This window comes from Artibeus jamaicensis, unplaced genomic scaffold, assembly GCF_021234435.1.
Source record: "Artibeus jamaicensis isolate MK-2021 breed Jamaican fruit bat unplaced genomic scaffold, CSHL_Jam_final contig_729, whole genome shotgun sequence".
NCBI lineage: Eukaryota > Metazoa > Chordata > Mammalia > Chiroptera > Phyllostomidae > Artibeus > Artibeus jamaicensis.
In genome coordinates, this window is record NW_026521939.1 from 6,946,249 (window position 1) to 6,965,251 (window position 19,003).

The 19,003-nt window shown below is 49.7% G+C and overlaps 2 protein-coding genes across 5 annotated transcripts in view; one reads left to right on the forward strand and one right to left on the reverse strand.

Annotated features, from left to right (window-relative positions):
* CLEC16A (C-type lectin domain containing 16A) overlaps window positions 1-3,758 on the reverse strand; it is a 219,307-nt gene extending 215,549 nt beyond the window's left edge. For all 4 annotated transcript variants that reach the window (XM_037151193.2, XM_053672127.1, XM_037151192.2 and 1 more), the window contains exon 1: window positions 3,523-3,758. In XM_037151193.2, the coding sequence (XP_037007088.2) occupies window positions 3,523-3,602 (80 nt within the window). In that variant the 5' untranslated portion in view covers window positions 3,603-3,758. The remainder of the gene's footprint in view (window positions 1-3,522) is intronic.
* A 2,171-nt stretch (window positions 3,759-5,929) lies between these two features.
* Window positions 5,930-18,765, forward strand: DEXI (Dexi homolog). The gene is made up of 2 exons (XM_037151191.2): window positions 5,930-6,772; window positions 18,100-18,765. The coding sequence occupies exon 1, from the start codon at window positions 6,331-6,333 to the stop codon at window positions 6,616-6,618; it is 288 nt and encodes a 95-aa protein (XP_037007086.1). The 5' UTR covers window positions 5,930-6,330; the 3' UTR covers window positions 6,619-6,772; window positions 18,100-18,765.
* The last annotated feature ends 238 nt before the right edge of the window (window positions 18,766-19,003 follow it).

Genomic DNA, 19,003 nt, shown 5'->3' on the forward strand with positions numbered 1-19,003 from the left:
CCGTGACTTAGCCAGGACAGCCTGTTCAGTAACAGGAGCTAATCAGTTCCATTTGGGGCTTAAAACAATTCCATCTGGCTTTCTGTCACTTGCAACCAAGGATCTTGAGTCACACAAAAAGGTGATCAGAATTAAGGCAACCACACAACTCAAGAACAGAAAAGTTCCATCAGTTGGGAACTCACAAACAGTTCCTGGTACAGGTGATGTTTCAGCAGCAAGCACACGACTCCATCAGTATAGGTGTTTCTTAGTGGTGGGCATCTGTCAGTCAACGTCACAGTCTCACCACTAGTCTGGGCAGTAAACCGCCCCTGGTGTGTAGCAAATAACCTCTTACTATTTCAATCTGCCTCAACTAAATCACAAACTTGACTCAGTAGACAAAAACCACAGGTACACAATTTTCTAAAAGTAAAACTCTGTCTACCAGGAAAATCCCTTTTCAGTTTGAAAGCTGGGAATGCTACAAAGAATAACATGGTTCAGAAAAGGGTTTCTAGCTCTCTGGACTATCATCAATTTTTCCGTAAATCTCAAACTGTTCTTAAAGTCCATAAAATGTGTGTGTGTGTGTGTGTGTGTGTGTGTGTGTGTGGTGTTCCCAGATGCTTTGCATGCCCTCCCCAAATTATCAATTCTAAATGCTTGTAAGTATCTTAATCTCTCCTTTCCACGAACACTATGCCCTACATCAGGGCAAGAGTGTATTAGGAACTGTCACTTGTCACTGGTAGGGTAACCAATTTATACCAGTTGTCCAGGACCTTCCCCTTTTTAGCACTGAAAGTCTCATGTCCCATGAAACCCCTCAGTTCCAGGCACACCAGATGGTTGGTCATCCTATGGGTCAGAGGAAGCCCAAAGCTCATTCTGCCTCCAGCCTCATATTCCACAGCTACCAGCCCCGCATTCCGCTGCCCTGCACAGTGACTCCAGAAGGCACTGCTCTGGCGTAGTCTCCTCCAGAAAGCTCCCAAGAACGTTCCCACAGAACCCTGGGCCTAAAGACACTAGTGCTTCTCACGCTGCACAGTCACTGGCTCCATGGCTGTCTCTCCCATCAGCTTATGAACTCCCCCAGGGAATGAGCTATTCTGTATCTCAAACCCAAGATGTTTACTATCAGAGCCAAATGAAGATCATCACCATCACTGACGTGGGTACTAGCTGACTGTGGCACTCTTTTCCAAGTCACTTTGGGATCTTCTAAGGCTCACACCGGTAAGCAAACCACCAGGTTATTCAGGCAGGCTGTGATATGGATTAAGCAGATGGTCTGATCCAGGGCAGGCAGCTCATGTTTCCAAAAAGCACCCGATCGATGGCCATGCAACCTAAACAATGTACCTGGGCAGTTCCCAGGTTACTTCCAAGGAACCTGAGAACCTTTACCATTCCCCGGCTGGCAAGAGGATGAAGATGCCTCACTGGGCAGTGAAACTCAACCAAGTTGAAGGTCTTCCCAAACTGACTTAGAAGGAAGCTTTATTCAAACAGGCAGTGTAATGAGTGCAAGCACTTAAGTTGAATCATGGCTTTGACACTTTTCAGCTGTTGTCATCCTGGGGCAAGTGACTTAACCTCTTTGAAGTCATTTAGTTTCCACTTCTATAAAATGGAAACAATAATAGTTCTTATAACTCATAGACTAGCGAGAACTAAAGGAAATAACACACAGGAAGTCCTTAGCAAGCACCCAGCACAAAAAATGCATTTAATAAATATTAAAGTAATTTAAAAGGCCTAGAGTCAGGCAGTTAGGTGAGAGCCTGCAGGTACTTGGGTGCTGGCAGGATACCAACCATCCTCCTCTTCTTGGCCACATCCACCCACACTCTACATTCCTGAAATCCTCAAGCCTCTTTTTGGTCCAACTGCCCTCCCATTTAAGAATCCTGCTTCCCTTCATACCCCGCTTTTTGTCCTATGCCTCTTTCCTCCCCATATCTTCTCTCACCACCACCCCCTAAAACCATTCCTCACAACATAATGAGCCCTCCTGCCTCCCACTCTCCATGACCCACAAACATTTATTAAACGCATGGTCCATGCTAGAAAGGACAAAGCTGAGAAACACAGCATCCCCACCCCTGGCCAAATGAGAAGCCCCCATCTAATTTCCTTCCCATCAATCCTTTCCATGGGCCCCTGTCTTCCTCCTACTGTTTCTCCCTCCCCTCACCATCCTTCTTTCTTCCCACCAGTAATCTTGGGAGCTCCCTCTGCAAATCAGCCTGTTTCTTACCACCAAAGGTTTGCGTACTCCCCCAACCAACCCCCCCCCACACTATATGGTCCTCTCTGAAGTTATTCCCTCTTCAAAAGTCTCTATTTTCCATCATCACCACCTCCCCCCAAATTCCTAGGCTCTGCCCACAGGCTCTGCATTTCTCCCCAGTTCATTCTCTCTTTTTTTTCCCCCATTCTTTAGGTATCCATTGTGCTCCTACTTTGTTCCAGGTACAGCGCTACATTCTGAGATACAACTATGAGCAAAACAAACAGAAAACTAAACAACGACAACAACAAAACCATACAGGGCAGATGCAGCTGGTGGAAATGCACTGAATGAAATTGAGAGAAAAATGGAAAGGAACTGGAGTGGGGGGAAGCACTTTAGGTGGTGTGGCCTGGGAAGGCCTGGACTGGCTGATAAACACAGCTGCCACTACTGGTCACCAACTGTGTTACAGACACTGGATCAGTCTCTTTCCATGCATGGCATTACTGAATCCTTGCACAATGTTCACAATACCCATTTGCGGATGGGGAACCAGAGGCTCAAAGAGGTTAAGTAATTTGTCCAAGGTTACATACACCAATTAAGTGGTGAAATCAGGACATGAATGCACATCTGACTGCTGTACTGCTTCCCAGGAACCCTTTGCAACCTGTCCTCCCCTAGAGCTCTATTTCTGATAGTCCCTGCTTAGACACCATCCCCCCAAAATACTTTAATTACTATCCTTTATTGAGTACCTTTATGTGCTTCCATTTTTATGTGCATTCTCTTACGGAATCCTCAAAACAATCTTGGGAAGCAGGGTATTGCTGTCACAATATCCGTTTTCCAACTGAGGAAACTAAGGTCTAACTTCTCACACTTACATTCTAACCCAGATCTGTCTGACTCCAGGATCCAGACCTCTGACCTCTAAGCTGTCCGGATTAAGAAGCACCACTCAGGGAAGCCTGGTGGCCAAGACCTGTCCTCAGCAAGAGCAAAGTGTGTGTTCGTAAACTGAAATCTCCCTTACTTTACAGATGGAGATTGTGAGACACCGAGAAGCTAAGCGACTTGCCCAAGGTCACACAGCAAGAACCGACGGGGTCAGGGTTCGAAACCAGGCACCCTGACTCCAGAGCCCTAGCTCTTAACCACCATACAGCTTTCTCCAGCGCCTCTCTCAGCCCTCCACCTCCGCTCTCACACCTCCCAGCGACCCCATCGCGGGTCTATGCACCCCCATCCCAGTATCCAGCCCCAAGGCCTCCCACCTTGGCCCCTAACACACTCACTTGAGGTGGTCCAAGGAGTGGATGTTGCGGGAAGACTTGCCATGGCCCCCGCCCACCCAGCTCCGCGAGCGGCCAAACATGTCGGCAGCCCCGGCCGGTCCCTCGCCTCACGGTCTCATGCCCCAGCGGCCCAGCGACCGGGAGCCCGCGACCGCAGCACAAGCCGCGGAGAGAGTGAAGGGACCGCCAACCACCTTCTTCCCCGGCCCACAGCCCCGCACTGACATTCAGCCGGAACCGGCCGTTCGACCGTCGCGCTTTACGGCCGCCACCACAAGGAATGCTGGGATATGCAGTTCTCTCTCGAGGCCCGGATGGACAGGACTGCGAACCAACTGCAAGGGCTGGCATGCCAGACACACCTGCGGGCCTGCGGCGGAACGAGGGGGGGAGAGTGCTCCGGGTACGCGGAAACGGGAAATCTGTGCGAAGAACCCAGAGAAGGAAATCGGGGAAGTAGGGTGAATAAAAGTAATAGCAGTATTAGCAATTATTATCTTATGATACTCTTATAAGAGTAACTTGCATAGTGTATACCATGTGCCACCATCCTAACCGCTTACATATGTATAATTATTTAATTCAAACAACCTTACGAGGTGGATACTATTATTATTCATTCCCATTTATCGTCAAGGAAACTGAATCACAGAGGGGTTGACTTGCCCGAGGTCATGCAGCTCGTAAGTGACAGAACTAGGGTTAAAACCCAGGCACCCTTAGTTTTATGCCCCAATAAACGATCAAACCCTTAATGGCTTTCTTTGTCCTCGCCGCCTTTTTTTTCTACTTCAATCAATGTACATACAGAAAGGTCCTCAAGCAGCAGTGTACCAAAACTGAACATCTTGTACTTTCAGAGGATTTCTCTGGTCTTCAATCCAAAATCCATACCATTTCCAAAGTACCAAATTAAAAAAAAAGGAAACACTCAACTTCCTGAATGAGCCAAGAATATGTATCTAAATTTATCTTCTGGATAAGTAGTGAGAAGCTCCATGGATGTAAGATGACTCTGTTCACCATTCATTCATTTCTTTCTATACCTCATAGACATCTAAGGCCTATTTTGAATAATCTACTGTGCTCAGGACAGAATTGGACCAGGGGCCAATGTTTTCTCCAATACCCCAATGTTTTCCCTAGTACAAGGCTTGGTGCTAATAGGTGGTCGACAAACATTGGCAGAGTGAATGAATAATTGAAGGCTGTTTCAGCTTCTGCAGTTGGAGAAATGGAGACCAGTGGAGGGTTAACGGTTTGTTCTGTAATTTCATCTAAAGAGGTAAGAAACAGTCATGGAGAAAAAGGGGCAGGTTCTGTCCTCCAGCCATAGGCAGGCAGATCAACCTCCAGGGTCGCTCTTTTCTCTGGGCCTTGGTTTTCTCATCCCTAAAAAGGAAGAAACATATTACGCTGCCCTGTAATATGCCCTTACACAAGGCCCACAGGCCAAATCTGGCCCTCCACCTTATTTTATCTGGTCATAGTGCTGAGCTCTCGCTTAACTGTTAAAGAGGAGTTAACATTTATACAGTCCTAAAATTACATTCAGCCCTTTGAAGGCAACTGCGAGGCTGATGTGGCCCCCGGTGAAAATGAGTTTGACACCCCTGATTAAGCAATGCATGAAAAGCACCCAGCTCAGTGTGTCTGAGATTTAAAGTTTTGTTGAACTGCTTTGGAAGACCCTGTGGGCAAGATCAGTCTGCCAAAGGATGTACCAGGGTTCCCCATTAGAAGGGGACTCACTTTTCTGTGTACTTCTCGATTGAATGTTTAACCATGTGCATTATTGTCGTTTTTAACCATGTCTTACAAAGTACAAAGAAACAAGAAGCAACCCTAAAGGTCTGGCCTGCCTGGGAATTTGTTTCCTTAGATGTCCATGAACTCTATGATGCAGAACCCTTGCCCATTGGCAGACCTTTATTAAACAGCCAGAATTTGGAAATGAAGGGGGCACTGGTTGATTATCCCCACCATAAAACATGGGCACTTTGGGAAAAGTCCAAAATTTTCACTATTAAAGTGCACCACCCCTCCCCTTCCCCGCCTCTTTTCTCATCTGGTAAACTGAGTCCCCCAAAAGGATGGCGCCATATTTAAGTCTAGCAAGGTACAGAAAAAAACTCGCGATTTCCTTCAGCTTTTGTCGCCTTAGGATAGATCTAGATTTGATTTGAATTATGTTGGTTTTTTCCACTCCCTCTAACTCCCCAGGGTATTCCCAGAGCGAATTGGAATTGAGATCAGGGCGGAGTCCAGAACCCGGAAAGCAACTCAAAGGCCAGCGTCCGTAGGGACAGAGCTAAGAAGTATCCGCCCCCCAAACACTCGGGCCAATGAACGTGAGTGTTGCGACGGCCAATGAGCGCGGTCAGGGGCGATCGGCCAATGAGAGCGGGATCACTCCGGAGGCGGAGCTCGGAACCCCACCAGCAGTGCGACGCGGGGGCTGCAGTCATGGTCGGTGAGCCTGCGACGGCGCAAATGGGGCTCGAGGAACTGCCGGGTCAACCTGGAGAGGCTGCCTCCAGGACTGGCCCTGGACGCTGAGCCGCGGCGGGGTCCCCACCAGCGCTGCGAGGGCCCGTGATTGAGAGTAGGCGCATCGGAGGAGCGGGACAACCACTTTAGGGGGTCCGGCCGCTCATCCCCAGAGGTCACCGCGGGGGCCCAGCGCCGCCTCGGTCGAGCCCAGGGCGCCCCTGGATGGCTGAGTTGCCCTCTCGCTGGCCGCCCGGGAGCCACAGCAGCTGAGCTCGCAGGGATCCCCGGGCCGCTGCCGCCCTCGCGGTCCCCTGCATGCCCGGAGCCCGGGTCGCAGCCCACCTGGACGCGTTGGGTCCCTTGGTCCCCTACGTGCCACCGCCGCTGCTGCCCTCTATGTTCTACGTGGGCCTGTTCTTCGTCAATGTGCTGATCCTATACTACGCCTTCCTCATGGAGTACATCGTTCTCAACGTGGGCCTCGTCTTCCTGCCCGAAGACATGGACCAGGCACTTGTGGACCTCGGCGTGCTCTCTGACCCCGGCTCGGGCCTCTATGATGCCGACTCGGAGCTCGATGTCTTCGATGGTTACTTGGAATAGGTCTCAGTCTCCCACCTCCTCCCACCTACCCCCTACGACCTACAACCTTCCCCCTGGACCAGCCATCCAGATCATGCCGCCGTTGCTGGTTGAGGGCACCGTCTGGCCAGGGATGGGACCTCCAGGACAATGTCCTCTCCGGCCTTCGAGGCCTGTAAGTGCCCTCTCTGCTTGGAATGAGGACGGGTTGGGGCGCTGGTGAGGAAGAGGGAGTTATCTCCAAGCAGGACGCACCCGTCCCTGAGGCTTCTGATTCATTGCTCTATCCACCTCCTCCAGATCCATTTGGATGCCAGGAATGGCTGGGCTCCTCTTAGGCCCTTAGTTGGAGTTGAAAAGCTTCCCCTAAGGAAAGTGACAGCTGTTGAGGAGGGGAAGGGAGGCAGAGCCTAAGCAGCGCTTGGATTAGCCAAGGTACCAACTTCCAAAGCTTGGGGGAGGGGGGACACCTTTGTACCCAGATCCATTTGTGGCAGGCTATCCTCAGCCTGGCTTGATGATGACCTTGGTTGTTTGGGGATTCACTAGTCCTAGAAGGATAAAGACTGGGAGTGTCACAAAATGTAGGAAGCCAGGCAGTGATCACCCTTGGGGACTGAGAGCAAGGGCTCCTGGTTGAGGCTGTAAGAGGAGAATCCTTCTTCAGCAAAGAACCCTGTACTTCCTTCCGCCTTGGGTTTAGATCCGCCTTGGGTTTGCTGCTGTTTTGGAGTCAGGTTTCAGGGTGCCCCAGCTCAGCAGTTCTGCAGTTGGAATCTGCAGGGGCTGCCAGTTTCACAGGCTGCCTTCATAGCAGCCAAGCTGGGGGCTGGTGCTGGGGCTGGCTTTGCCTGCAGTGTTTGCAAGGCCTCAGGGGGCTCTTGAGCCAGCAGAAGAAACTATAGGATCGCTGCACTGAGGTGTTAAATAAAGTCCTTCCTCTGGGCTGCAACCAGGAAGCTGTGTCCAGCCCCACCTGTGTGTTGGTGGGAGAGAAATGAAAATCCAGAAAGGAGAAAGACTTGGCCAAAGTAACACATCAAGAAGGAAAGCCTAAATAAATAAATAAAATAAACAAAATAGAAAAAGAGGGAAAGAAGGAAGACAGGCAGCTGGACTGGAAAGGGCGGCACAGGCAGACTGTCGGGTCAGGTGAGGGTTCACAGGGCATTCAGGAACTCCTTGGCTGGAGCCCCTCAGCTAGCCAGTATTCGTGTGTCACTAGGCACAGGGCTTGAATGCCAGTAGAAGGGGGATATTTAAGAATTGGGCAAGGGCTTCTTTTGGAAAACAGACACTAATGCCACTCACCTCAAGCAGGCTGAATTAACACCTCCCCTCTGTTGCCTTTCTAAGCTAAGATGACCATAGTCAGAGGGTGATTCAAGGTGGGGCCAGACCTACTGCCATTAGTGCCGGGGGTCAGGGGCTCCCCTGAGGGGTTAATAGTGAGAGTTCTTTGAAGAAAGCTTCATTTGGGCTACTCTGTGTAACTGTCCAGTCTGCCTGCCTTCCATCCATTCATCCATTGGTTGGATTGGTTCTTTTATTGAACAGAGAAGTTTACTGAGTACCTACTGTGCCTGGTGGACACACACAGTGATAAGGCAGACTTATCCCCAGCTTTCCTGGTACTTGGTGAGACAGACAGGTGGGTTCCCAAACAAGATAATCAGATTTTTTTTTGAGAGTTATGAAGGCAGGTAACCTTCCTGGGTGTGTCCACTGCTGTTTCCTCAGCACTTAGAACAGCACCTAGCATCTAGTAGGTACTCAATAAATGTCTGTTGAATAAGGGACACAGAAGAATAGAGATGGGCTGCTTCAAACAGGGAGGTCAGAGAGGACCTTCTGAGGAGGTGACACCTTCGAGGTGAACCTTCAATTGATAGGGGTCAGACATGAAGACCCGGTGAAGAGCAATCCAGGCAGAGGACTGCTAGTGGCGAGGCTGTTGGTGGGAGAGAGCTGGTTCTTCCATCAGCTGAGAGGAGGCTATTGTGGCTGGAGAGCAGCCCCAGGAGAGGTCAGTGGGGCGGGTGGGGACCACAGCCATGAGCAGTGGGAAGCCATCGGTAGGTTTTATTTAGGTAGGGGATGATGGCTTTGACGATTGTGGGAAGAATGGGCTACAGAGGCAGGTGTGAAAGCAGGGAAGCCAGTTAGAAGCTGTTCAGTTATAAAAGCCAGAGGTGACTGAGGCTTGGATGAGGCAAGGTTAATAAAGATGGAGAAACACAAGCAGAGCAAAAACACCTTTTCAGTATAGCCTCTATGGAATCCATTCAGAAGCTATAGTGAGTGTTGATCATCTTCCGTGCCTGGTTCCAGGCCTTTTTTATATTCACTTATTCAGTCATTCAACAAATGTTAGTCCTGCCTACTCTCCTGCCAGGCCCTGTGCTAGGCTTTGGTGATCCCAAGATGAATCCCTGTCCCCAGGCCAAGTGCTTGACTTTCAGACAGTGTAACTTGTGAAAACCGTCTTATTTTATCTCTTCACCACATCAAGAGAAACACTTCCCTTTCCAAGTGAAAACATTGGCATACTGTAATCCAAAAACTGAAGCCCAAATGTTTGACATACTTTGCAGCAAACACTGTTTGAGCAGAAACACAGGAAGTGTGTCTCAGGAACACCCTGGCAAAGCTTTCAAAATGACAGGGCTGGACCCAGCGAAGTAGGGAGGTCTGGGGCTGTAGGAAATACTCATACCTGGAGAAATGGTGGAAGCCACACTCAGCATTACTTCTCCCCCACTCCCAAATCCAAACACCAGTGTGGTTTTGGCCCCAAAGATTGCGGAAGTCTAGACTCGGGGAGGGGAGGGGTGGGTAGAAGCAAGAAGAGCCTTTGGAACGATTAAAGATGGTCTGACTGCACCTCATCTCCAGGCCCCTTTCCCTAAGCAGAAGAACACCGGTGGTCAAACCTTGTTCTTTCCCACTCATTCTCACATCGACATAGTCTCATGAAACGCTGAGGGTGTGCCAGGCAGCGGGGACGAGGGTGGATACCAAGATCTGAAGATGCACTCACTTTTGCTCCCTCTCTCTCTTTTTCGTCTTATGTGTGTACCCACATAATTCAGTCCTCGAACATTTGTTGAGAACTTGTTAAGGAGATAGTGTTAGCATCAAATACTTCAGATTCAGATGCCCCAGGTTCAGATTTTAATCCTAAGTGTGACCTTGGGCATGCTGTATGCCTCCCTTTGTGTCAGATTCTTATTCTATAAAGCAGAGATAAAACAAGTCTACCTCCTCCTGATGATTAAACTAGAGATATGTGAAGGTCTTAGACCTTCCTGTGTATAGTAAGTGATATATTAAAATTAATCACTATTATCGTGTAGTGGAAAGTGTATACACTTAGGCCCTTATGAGTATATAAACCTGTGCATGGATATTTATATCCCATGATGAGCAAAAGAGGACTGGCTGGCTGAGCGATGGGAAGATCCAGGTCCAGACTACTGGGACAGACTTCTCACTCTGCCTTCTAGGCCTGGGACCATCTGGAGACCTTGTGCATTGCACTGTGGCCTCCAAAGGCCAGCAGAGCTCTGTGGTTTTCCTACAATCTTAATCATTGCCCAGAAGCAAGGAGTGGGGAATCAGGAGCTCCCTCCTTCCCAGGAGAAAGGGTCACTTCAGCTAGCCTGGGAGCTGGGGTGAGTCCTGATGTCTTAGTGGTTCTGATGTGGAGGGAGCTCAGCTGGATTGGTTTGTCCTGGTTCCTGATGAAAGCTGATGATGCCTGCCAGCCCTCTCTTGGCATAAAGGTAGAGCTGTGGGAGAGGGGCCTCACTGTGCTGGGAGTGGAGAGACTGGAGCACGCAGCTGCCAGAGTCAGCGTCGCCTGGCAGAGCTCAGATTTGGAGTTAAGGGTAACCAGACTCAGCAGTCAACTTATTACAGGGTTTCCCAGGCTTCAGTCTCCGGACTGGGTACTAAAGTTACTCCTTCCTGATCTACCTGTCCTGCTCCCTCGTGCCAATCTGTAGCCTGTGCCATCAGCAGGACACACAGGAAGCTGGGCGCATTGCCACTCTGCTCAGAAACCCAAACCTTTTGGGGGGCATGGTCATGGTGGATTCAGGTCCTTGGAGATACCCCAGGCAACTGGTGGAGTTCCAGCCGGGAATTTGGTCTGATGGGGAAACCAGGTAGGCAGTTGAGACTGTCATCTAGGCAAGAGACAGGCAAAAATGAGGAGAGGCGTGTGTACTGTCAGGCCTACTGACTCACCAGTTCTGTCCTGACAAGGCTTACCCAGAAGGGCGCTGTCCACCGGGTACATTGGTTCTGGCCACCCCTTTGGACTGAAAAGACCCCAATATGTGTCTCAAGACCGCTGAATGCCAAGGGACCACTCCCTTGGTTCTGAGTGATGCAAACGAGACTCCTTCCAATGTGCACCCTCACAGGCCTTGTGTCTGTTTGTTAAACTAAGAAATTAAGGGCTCATCTGAACTTGACCATTAGTATTCCTGGTTAATCTGTTGACTTTCCCTCTTTGACTTTGGAAGCCTAGTTTGTTTTGGGGAAACCAAGATCACAATAAAAAGACAGGTTCGGGAAACCCAACTCACAGATAAAGAAACAGACCCAGAAAGGGGGGGGGGGTGAAGGCCAAGGGAGCAAAACTGAGTAACAGCTGAGCCCTGCCCCCAGTGTTTGGGATATATGAGCGGTGGAAGGGGTTCAGGGAGGGGTTTGACCCTTGTCCTTGGAGTACTACTCTCAGCTCTAGCTCTGCCAGGCCTGCCTTGTGCACCATTCCTCCTTTTTTCTGAGTTAAAAAAAAACCAATACTTGAAATTTACAATTACACAAAAGTCATAAGAGGAGTACAAAGAATTTCCATACACTCTCCACCCAAATTCACCGATTATACTGATTAACATGTTGCCACATTTGCTCATGTATGCAACACATGCTCTGTGTATGTACCTGCATGTGTATACACACATACATGTATAATTATTTTGAAAACAGATTGTAGGTATTACGTTCCTTTACTCCTAAACGTTTCAGTGTGAATATCCTTAGGACAAGGACCTTCCCTTACAAGCACAGTACAATTGTCAAATCAGCAAATTTAACACTGATACAATCTTAGCATCTGATTTATGCCTTTATTCAAATTTCATCAGTTGTCCCAATAGTGTCCTTTCACAAGAAAAAGGGGGTAGAGTTGAGGTACAGGATCCAGTCCCAGGTCAGCCCTTGCAGGCTAGCGAGTTAATTGTCATGTGTCATGCTCCCTTCACTCTGGAACAGCTCCCTGGTCTGTCTTTTATCTTTCACGACATTTGTGAAGAATACAAGTCTGGTATTTTGTAGAATGCCTCAGTTCAGGTTTGTCTGATTCTTCCTCTTGAGGTTAGATTTAGGCGATGCTGTTTTACCGGGAATACCACAGAGAGGTGAGTGCGTGATTTTCTGAGTGCGTCGTAGCAGAAGACACTTGACACCTGTCCTGCCCCATTGCTGGTGACGTTAACTGTGATCACTTGGCTGAGGTAGTGTCTGCCGGTTCTTTCCACTTCAAAGTTTATTACTTCTTCCTTTATGATTTATAGTTTGTGATTAAATCTGCTAGTTTTAGGGCTTCATGTTTTAAAAATATTTTTCATGTGAAAAATGTTTTTAAAGAATCTTTATGTCATCCTGGCTGGTGTGGCTCATTTGGTTGGAGCATCATTGTGTATATTGAAAGATTAGAGGATCAACTCCAGTCAGAGCATCTGCCTGGTTGCGGGTTTGAGCCCTGGTCACAGTGTGTACAAGAGACAACCCGTCGATGGTTTTTTTCTCTCTCTTTTCCTCTCTGTCCAAAACCAATGAAAAAGTGCCCTTGGGTGGGGATTTTGAAAAAAACAATGTTTATGTCACTAAACGGAGGAAACCAGCCTCACTTGGCAGGAATTAAAATAGTTAAGTGCCAAAGTCATTAACTTCTGGCCAAGTACTAAAGCTCGCTAAAGGTGCAGGGCCTCTGCCCTGCTCTTTGTTAAAAGGGCAGGTTAGAAACTGTCAGGTGATAAAGATTCCCCGACTCCAGATGGAAATTTCTCCTCAAACTAATCATAAAGATTGACTGAGCAACAAAATGAATTGCTTGCTTGCGTCGTGAGACTTGGTGTTATTTAAGGCCATCTCCATATAGTCCCTGAAAGTGTGACTTAGAGGCTTTGCAGTCAGATTTGGGTTTAAATCGCAGTTCCACCAACACCTTGGACAAATGACCTCACCTTCTTGGGCCTCAGTTTCCTTATTTGTAAACTGGGGATTATGGTATCTGTTGAAGGGCTTGTGCACCGTGGATGAGCTGGTAGAGGATGCATAGTTGCTTCTTAGTAAATGCTGCTGTCAGTGCCGATGGTGTGTGAGACCCAGAGGGGGCTTAGCCCAGGAAGCCTTCCCCTTTCCTTGGCTCCCTTGCTCTTCTTAGGGGTCCAGTTACCAAGGAGGGTGTGTCTGTGTGGGCAACCTTTGTACCAGCCCAAGGCTGATGATAACTGGTGCCCTTAGCTCTCATCCCTTTCCCCAGTCCTGGGGATGGCTGGGTTCTAGTTCCAATTACCTCTGGGAGGGACAAGCTTCATTCCTGGGATTCCTTCCTGGCACGGGACTGTGCCAGGTGGTTAAAAATAACCGCCTCTCCCATACCTCCATAGCTTCCCCTGAGCGTCACCCCATGAAGCAGGCAGGGCAGGGCAGGGCTCATCTGCTCCATTGTGCAGGGAAGGACACTGAGGCTTGGGAAGGTCGGCGACTTGCCCCAGCCGCCCAGCTATCTGGTGGCGGAGTTGGGTCTCCCAGCCACACTGCCAGTGCTTGCCCAGTGAGGTCGTCTGTCAGGCGTCCCGGAGGCAGTCAATGCCCCGAAGCAGAGCGCCATCTGTCTCTCAGTGCTCTGCCACCTCTGTGGCACTTGCTTCTTTTCCCTTTTGACCAGAGAAGCCAGGCCCGGGCTTGCCTTTGCAGGCCAGGGTGTCTAGCTAGAATTCATAGGTTCACTTCCATCATGTTTGTTTGTAGAGTTGCCGTATGTTTATGACAAATGATACCATTTTTTAATTCATGATAATGGCACAAAGGTTCCTTTTAAAAATTTGGAGTTAAAAGAAGCGTGTTGGTTGAAAATGCTAAATAAAGAGGAGTGCACATGGTTCTTGGATGTGGCGGGACTCACGAAGGTGTTGCAGGTGCTGCCCCACAGAAGGTGCTGCCCTGTGGGCCCTGCTGGTGTAGCTCAGCCAGTTGAGCACAGGCCTGCGAATCAAAGGGTCGCTTGTTTGATTCCCAGTCGGGGCACATGCCTGGGTTGCAGGCCAGGTCCCTAGTAGTGGGTGTGCAACAGGCAACCACACACTGATGTTTCATCTCCCTTTCTCCTTCCCCCCCCTCTCTAAAAATAAAAAAATTTTACAAAGGGCTCATGGAATCTTCACCAACACTAAAGGAAACATGTTTTGATGAAGAATCTTCACAAAACCCACGGCAGATGAGTGTCAGTAGCTGACTTATGAACCGCATTTGAGAACCTGGTCTGTGTTTCTCCAGAACACTGGCTTCCCTCAGAGACCCAACCCAGGCAGACAGGCAGCTTCTCCTTTCTCATCCCCTTCTGGCCACGTACTGGTCACCTAGACACAGCGGAGGCCCTCCTGCTGCATACATAGCCTGTCGCAGGGACCACAGTGGAGACTCGGGGCAAATATATCTGGATGACCTCTGGTGACATTGTCACTTTAGTTGATTGCTTGGTACTTGGGCAAAGAGAAACAGGTAATGGGCTTCCAGCAGGCAAAGATCTTTGGAGGAGGAAAAGATCTTGCCTAGTGTGTTTCCTTGCTGGGAACAGGCGAGGACCAGGAGAGGAGCCAGCGTGAACCCATGCCTCCTGTGTGCTAGGTACGCCAGGCAGTCTACCGCATGATTTCATGTAGTCCTCGCAACAAACAGGGTGAGGTAGGCACTGTTGTCCTCCTGTCAGATGAGGGAACGGACCCAGACAGATTAGGTGACTTGCCTGAGGTCGCACAGCGAGGAACGCGCAGCTGGAATTACCCAGAGAGGCCAGTTCCAGACCTTGCCCTGGCTCCCCTAAGGAAATAGGACAGTGGGACAGCTGAACTATAAAAAAGGGCCCCTTTTAGCAAGTCCGGAGCATCACCCCACCAGCACCTTTAAGATACATGGACCGTTTTCTCACTTAAGCTCAAGCCTCTGCAGAGGCATCAAGCTGGGACATTGCTGCTTAAAATGGATCAAGTGTCCAACGGTCATTCCAATGACAAACAAGTCAACCACTCACTCCCTCTGTCCAGCTCTAGAATGGCCTAGAATAAAGCTATAGTCCCAGAAAGAAAGGGAAAAGAGCCAATGAATAATGAATTGCATCATGTTCTAATGATGTTAGATACTTCCTTGGATTATATAAGCTGCAGCCCCAGGATGCTTTTCAGCTAGGGCTTCTGATGCCATGGAGGAAAGAGATGGACCTAAAGATGCTGAGAGGAATTAAGACTTTGGGTTAGGCCACAGAGACTGAAATTCTGGCTGTGCTGTGTGGCTTTGCACAATTCACTTAGAACCTCTCTGAGCCCCATTTGAAATTCAGGAATGTGGGTCCTTGCGCCCCATGCCAACCCCAGGTTGTTCTGAAGAATAATTGAGTTAGAGCAGATAGTGTAAGGTGAGTGTAATGTGCTTGATCAGTGTCAGGCGTCGCTCTCATTCTGGGGTTTGCTGTGAGACCAGACTAGCAAGTCAGAGGAACAAGGAGGTTGGGCCTTCAACAGCCGCTGTAAGTGGCCCAGATGGGAGGTCCTCAGGCATCCTCTAGCCATGGGTGCAGAGACCTGGAACAAAGTCTCTGCTCAACCTACTGTGTGACTTAGGGCGGGCAGGTCACTACCCTCTCAGGGCCCCTCCATTCTCTGGAGTGAGTAGGACCTACTTGGATAAAGATTTCCCAGACCTCACACGACACCATCAACAATTTTTGTCCTATCGAACTGCTGCCTGAACAATTTATGTAGCTATTTTCTTTAAACTGGCTCTTCACATTTTTCAAGTGGAGTTAGTGTTCTGAGAAGAAAGGAGCTTTATATTACTTCCAGAAGTAGAAATTGGCATCATTTGCTATAAATAGAAAGTGACCTTAGAGATAAACATCATGAAAACGGAAGAGCTAGTGAATTCCTGCTGCAGCTGGCACCCGCGAGGCCCAGAGCCCACCCAGCTGGAGGTCAGCCTGACCGACACGCATCTGGGACTTGATGCTGCTTGTCACAAGGACTGGGAAAGGAGTGAGTCTGTTTCATGGGGTGATTCTGTGTTTTCTAACACTCCGTCCACAGAAGTCTGATATGAACTCAAGTATGATCTCCTACCTTGGAGAGGCTTCAGTGAGCCCCAGAGAGGGTGAGTCTGAGTAAGGAATTCTGTTCCAGGTCCATGGATACCAGGGCTCTCAGGAGCACCACGGACCCCACAGGAACCTCCAAGGTCACCTGGAGGAGACAGGTCAGCAGAAGGGATACCCGTGAACCCCTCTCTAGAGGGCTGAGCTCTCTGATGCTCTCTGGCTGTGGTCCCAGCTCCCACTCCTGCTTGCCAGGTCTAGTGGGGAGGGGGGATGGCACCAAAGGATTCGAGGACCTACCTACCAGGATGTCATTAGTGGAAGCAGGGAAGTCTGAGCAGTGGGAGGACGAGTTCCTAGCTGGCCTTTGGGACATAAGCCTGGCAGAGGACACAAGAAACTTGAGCAATTTGGCTGCTGCTAACCTCTTCCCCCCACCCCATGCCAAATTATAGGAGGTTCCAGGACCTGCTGTGCCCTGGTCACCTGCCCTCTACCAGGCTTGCCTTTTTTTTTTTTTTCAATATTTTATTTATTTATTTTTAGAGAGAGGGGGAGGGAGGGAGAAAGAGAGGGACAGAAACATCGATTGGTTGCTTCTTGTGTGCACCGTGACTCAGGACCAAACCCACAACCCAGGCTCACGCCCAGACCAGCAATTGAACCGGCAACCTTTTGCTTTGCGGGACGACACCCAACCAACTCAGCCACACTGGTCGGGGCCCAGGCATGGTTTTTGTGCACAGCCTTCCCCAGACTCCGAGCTCCATTCATCCCCTGTGCGTCCTCCTGTTGTCGGGTATGTTACCTTGGCCTAAGATCGCTCACTATATTGTGTGTCGAAGGCAGGGTCTGCACTCCTCATGGGGTCCCCTAGCCCTGCTCAGGACCTGGCACACAGGAGGGATGAGATTTTTGTAGTGTTTAAGATCTCCAGTGGGACAAAGCCCTGGAGAGGTGGGTACCCTTAGACTCTCAGCATCTTCACCTGTAAAACGGAAGCATAATAGTATCTTAACTCCTGAGGTTGTTAGGAGGGTGGAATGAAATCGCCTGTGTAAGGTTTGCTCTCAGGCACACTCTGCTGGGAGCAGACGCTGGGATAAAGACTCCACTGCAAGTTGTTTATTTGGGAGGCGGTCCTAGAACCACTGGCAGTTTGCGGCTGCAGGAGATGCATGGTTCTCAGTGGAAGCAGCTCCGCCGCTTTGAGTGGTCTTTGGGCATGGAGCCAGGGCACATTTTTAGTTGTCACTGTACCTGGAATGCTGCTGGCAGTTAGTTGTCAGTGGCCAGGAATGCTGCTAACATCCTGCAGTGCCAAGGACAGTGCTCCAACACTGGGTCATCATCCTTCCCCAGATGTCAACAGCGCCCCGATGAGCGAGGCATGATGGGTGTTTAAACATCCCAAAGTTTAAAGTGGAAAGTTTTCTGTGATTGATGCTTGATGATGTTTAGAGAAGGAGTGGTCTGAGCTGGCAAAGATGTGACTCAAACATGGGAGTATGAGACGTTATTTCTGGCTAAGGCGGAGAGAGAGAGAAGGGCTCGGGGAGTGGGGACCTGCTTGGGGCCCGGCCGTGGAGATGATGCCATGTCCTGGGAGGGAGAGCCAAGCGGGGCTGCTGAGCAGTGCGGCTGTGGCCCACGCTCCCTCCAGGCTGTGAAGCATTTTCCAGGCAAGGTGGGAGGTGATGCCGAGCCCTGCCCACTACCCACAGAGCTTGCTCGGCTGCCCTGGAGCTCGAGCCAGCTGGCAGACCCTTGGATGACTCCTGCATGGGCTGCCCTCTTCACAGGTAGCGGGAGTCCCCTCCTCTCCTTTCCAATAATGAACGGTCCTTCCTCTCCCATGTTAAATGGCTTTGGTTCTTCAGCCCAGGATCCTTAGAAATCAGGCAAATTCACTAAAAGGAGTTTTTAATAAAAGTTGTTGGAAAACACCCCTGGCCTAAGTCTGGGCCTTCTGGTGGTTCCCTGACTGGGAGGGATGGAAGGAAGACTCCCCTGCCTGGCCCAAGCCTCCCGAGGCCTGGTGGATGGGTCCAGATCCCCACTGAGTGGGTGGCAGTAGGTGCTTCCATGTTGGTGACACCCTTTTTTTCTCTCTTTATTAGGCCTGTTCCCTTCAAAAGTTCTGTGCCAACAGAGAGGTTCCCATCCAGACCCAGGATGGTGGGACGGAGAGGTTGAGACTGAATGACGAGGTTGGGAAGACATTTGTTCCCCTCCCCAAAGGGAGAAGTTGGGGATGTCAGAAGACCTTGCCCGCCTGCAGCATTGCACAAACGGCCTTGCCTTGGCTCTGACCTTTCACAGTGGCGATGGATGTTTACAGCAACCCAGCCAGCGTATGCCTCCCTGCTCTTTAACCCTGACTGCACCTGCTTTCCCCACTTAACGTTCAAGAGAACACTTCAGACTGCAGACACAGACACGAAAGCGACAGTCAACTGCAGCTGATGCCTGGAGCCCTGTGGCTGACTGGGTTCGGCCCAGGCTGATCTTGGATGCCGCGGCTGTTTCAGGGAGCGACTCCGGAGGAAGAGGCGAGAAATGGGTCCGGGGGCTAAAGGCGGGGTATTGACTTACTCATTTCAAGTTGCTTCTTCATCCAGTTGCCAAAACTGATCCATCATGGCTAGAGAAGGCCGTGTTGCTCCTCTGGCCAGAAATATTTTTAGAAAATGTGAATGGTATGAATACTAGACTTTGATAAACCTGTAAAAGCAATACTTTAGGAGGCTAATTTCTTTCAATTAAAAAAATGTATGCAACTTCAACACCTGGAGACCTGCTTTTCTTTTTAAATTTGGGAAGGGAATTCATAAGCAGAAAACCTCATAGTTGATACAGGGCAGAAAAGAGTCAGGGCTTCCCAAGTTGGAGGTCCAGCTGGGTTTGGAGCATCTACCCAAACTAGACTGGCGAGAGAGGCCCGGACCAGTCTCCTTCCTGCTCTGACAAGCCTCGAGTACCCTTTGGGATGTGGTATCAAAGTCTTGGTAGCCAAGCTGGAAA